The 2,779-nt window shown below is 37.5% G+C and overlaps 1 protein-coding gene across 1 annotated transcript; it reads left to right on the forward strand.

Moving 5' to 3' along the window:
- Positions 1-1,237: 1,237 nt before the first annotated feature.
- On the forward strand, positions 1,238-1,995 carry LOC131656608 (glycine-rich protein 23-like). Its single transcript, XM_058926281.1, has one exon. It carries the CDS (start codon positions 1,333-1,335, stop codon positions 1,825-1,827), a length of 495 nt encoding a protein of 164 aa, XP_058782264.1. The 5' UTR covers positions 1,238-1,332; the 3' UTR covers positions 1,828-1,995.
- Positions 1,996-2,779: the final 784 nt, after the last annotated feature.

Consider the following 2,779-nt stretch of genomic DNA (forward strand, 5'->3'; position numbering starts at 1 on the left):
ATCACAATACCTTCCCGAGAGTATGAGCCAAAGCCGCTCCGGTGATACCGGCTCCAACAATAATAACATTGGCGCCACAGTTAAGCTTCTCCGATTTAATTTCTCTAGCATCAGTCGTCACGCTTTCCCCAGTCGGCTTCACCGGCTTAGCGAAATTTCACTCCCCGGAGAAAACCAAACTGTACAACGCAAATAAACTCAAAACGGAACTTAAAATCCAACCGAGCAAATACAGATTCATTATAGAAGATGAAGAAAAACAAGTTACGACGGTAACGACGGCGGAGATGAAAACATGTTTCTTCGTCGGTGAGAGTGTGATGGGGTTTCAGCGGCGGAGAAGAAGAAGAACTGAGGAAATATAGAAGATGAAGAACAATGACTTTTAGGGTTTCAGCGGCGGAGAAGAAGAAGAACTGAGGAAATATGGAAGATGAAGAACATTGATTTTTAGGGTTTCAGCGTCGGAGAAGAAGAGGAACTAAGGAAATATGGGAGAAGAAGAGGAACTGAGGAAATATTGAGGAAATATGGCAAAATGCGTGTTTGTTTTAATTTATTTTAAAAATTTTAATTTTAAATGAGCTACGTGAGCGCTTTTCAAAAGCGCCTTTGTAACTAGATCTATACCAGCGCTTTTTAGAATAAAAACGCTTTCGTATCCTACCCCTATACCAGCGCTTTTAAAAGCGCTTTCATAACCCCACCTATAAGAGCGCTTTATAAAAGCGCTTTCATAACACCCCCTATAAGAGCGCTTTTAAAAAGCGCTTTCATAACCCCCCCTATAAGAGCGTTTTTTTTCCGTGTTTTTTAATTTTGTTTTTAGCGAAACCTACGAAAGCGCTTTTGCCTAAAAACGCTTTCGTAGATGTGCTGCTAAAAGACTAATTTGGCGTAGTGATTAATGGATAAGACTTTCAAAACTTTTTTCACCCTAGATAGAGAGAGTTAGTTGCATTTAAGTAATGTAAAAGCCCATAGATAAATAGATCAAAAGGTTACTTCCAAGCAACGTGAATATTATCCTTTTTCTGACAATGGCAAGATAAGTAAAGTGTGGGACCTTATAAGACATTAACAGTTAGTAGGAACTAACTGTATACTCTCTTTTTCAAACGGAAACGGTTGAAAACATTTATGAATCCAACGCGTTATTGCATGGTTAAGAAGTTGTCCTTAATTTAAAGCGTTCTCATAATGATTTCAACGTTCTTAATTATTATTTTTGCTTAAACCTTGTCTCTGGCATTTTCTATATAAACCCTAGCTTCACTTCTTTTCCTCCACACCAAATAACGAAGTTTTTTAAGTTTCTAGATATAGCACAAGATGGCTTCAAGTTCTAGGGTTTTTCTTTTTGTGCTTGTTGGTGCTCTTGTTTGTAGTAGCATTGATGCAAGGAAGCTTGGGAGTGACAAGGGTTTAAGAGATGAGAAGAATTTCTATCATCGTCCAGGGTTCGGTGGAGGTGCAGGAGGAGGTGGTGGTTTTGGTGGTGGTGGTGGTAGTGGTGGAGGGTTAGGTGGTGGTTCAGGAAGCGGATTTGGTGCCGGTGCTGGTGGTGGTTCTGGAGGAGGACTTGGAGGTGGAGGTGGTTTTGGTGGTGGTGGCGGCGGTGGATTCGGTGGAGGAAGTGGTGTTGGTGGAGGATCAGGGTTTGGAGGAGGATCAGGATTCGGAGGTGGAGCCGGTGCTGGTAGTGGACTCGGAGGAGGTGGTGGAGGAGGATTTGGAGGCGGTGGTGGTGGTGGACTTGGTGGTGCCGGATCCGGTGGAGGATTTGGTGGTGGAGCTGGTGGAGGAGTTGGAGGTGGATTTCCATGAAATAAAGAAGAAAATTAATGATTGTTATTTTGCATGCTTTTGATATTAATAGCATGTGTTTTTATGTGTTTCACGTGTTTTCATTTTTCATCTGTAATTTGCTTCAAGCATATTCGTTTGTGTTTCTTAATTACTCATTAAATGGAAATAAGTTAATTGTTTATTATATTTTCCAAGCTTCTATAGTTTGATGCTTTATATTTTTGTTCAATCCAGAACTTCTTGTTTGCTTGCTACTATTTCAATCAGGCTAACCGCAAAAAACATAAGCAATGCAGAAAAGACAACATACCAACAAGCCAAGCACATATTGATTTCCACCGACCAACACCATTAAAAACTTTCGACCTAAACACGTGACATGTTCAACTATATCCATATGTAGAAGACAATTTTATATTGCTCAACAGTTTCTCAACATTGACCATCTAATATGAGAAAATAGCATGATATCACTTAATATTCATAGGAAATATGATAGTGTATTTAACATTTCATCCCCTGAGTTATATCTGGTACCTCTTTTCTAGTGTTTTGTGGTAAATATCTTTATTAAAATATTGAAATTTTTGAAAATAAGATGTGTATATCAAAAATTTTGAAAAATTATCAGAAATTTTTAAAAATTACGTAGATTTACTGTAACATTTTGTTTGTTATTGGAAATTTCCGTGAAATATACCGAAATCTTTGAAATTTTCAGTATTTACCAAAACTTGATGGAAATTTTCAAATTTTCGGTATTTACTAAAAAGTTTGGTATTATACCAATAAGTTGTTATCTAATTTTTTTCTTGATTTTTCTCGAATAACTGAATTGGTAAAAAAAACTATTCGACTTAATATATACATATAATAACTGTCATAAATACAAGAATTCAAAATAAACTAGGATAATTTTCTAACTTCGTCTTCCCAGTGACTAAAGCGACCCACATATGCTGCTTTCCAT

This window comes from Vicia villosa, linkage group LG3 (genome assembly GCF_029867415.1).
Source record: "Vicia villosa cultivar HV-30 ecotype Madison, WI linkage group LG3, Vvil1.0, whole genome shotgun sequence".
Taxonomy (NCBI): domain Eukaryota; kingdom Viridiplantae; phylum Streptophyta; class Magnoliopsida; order Fabales; family Fabaceae; genus Vicia; species Vicia villosa.

Excerpts from the sequence above, each read along its gene's own strand:
- LOC131656608 (XM_058926281.1), top strand. The coding sequence starts at position 1,333 with ATGGCTTCAAGTTCTAGGGTTTTTCTTTTTGTGCTTGTTGGTGCTCTT.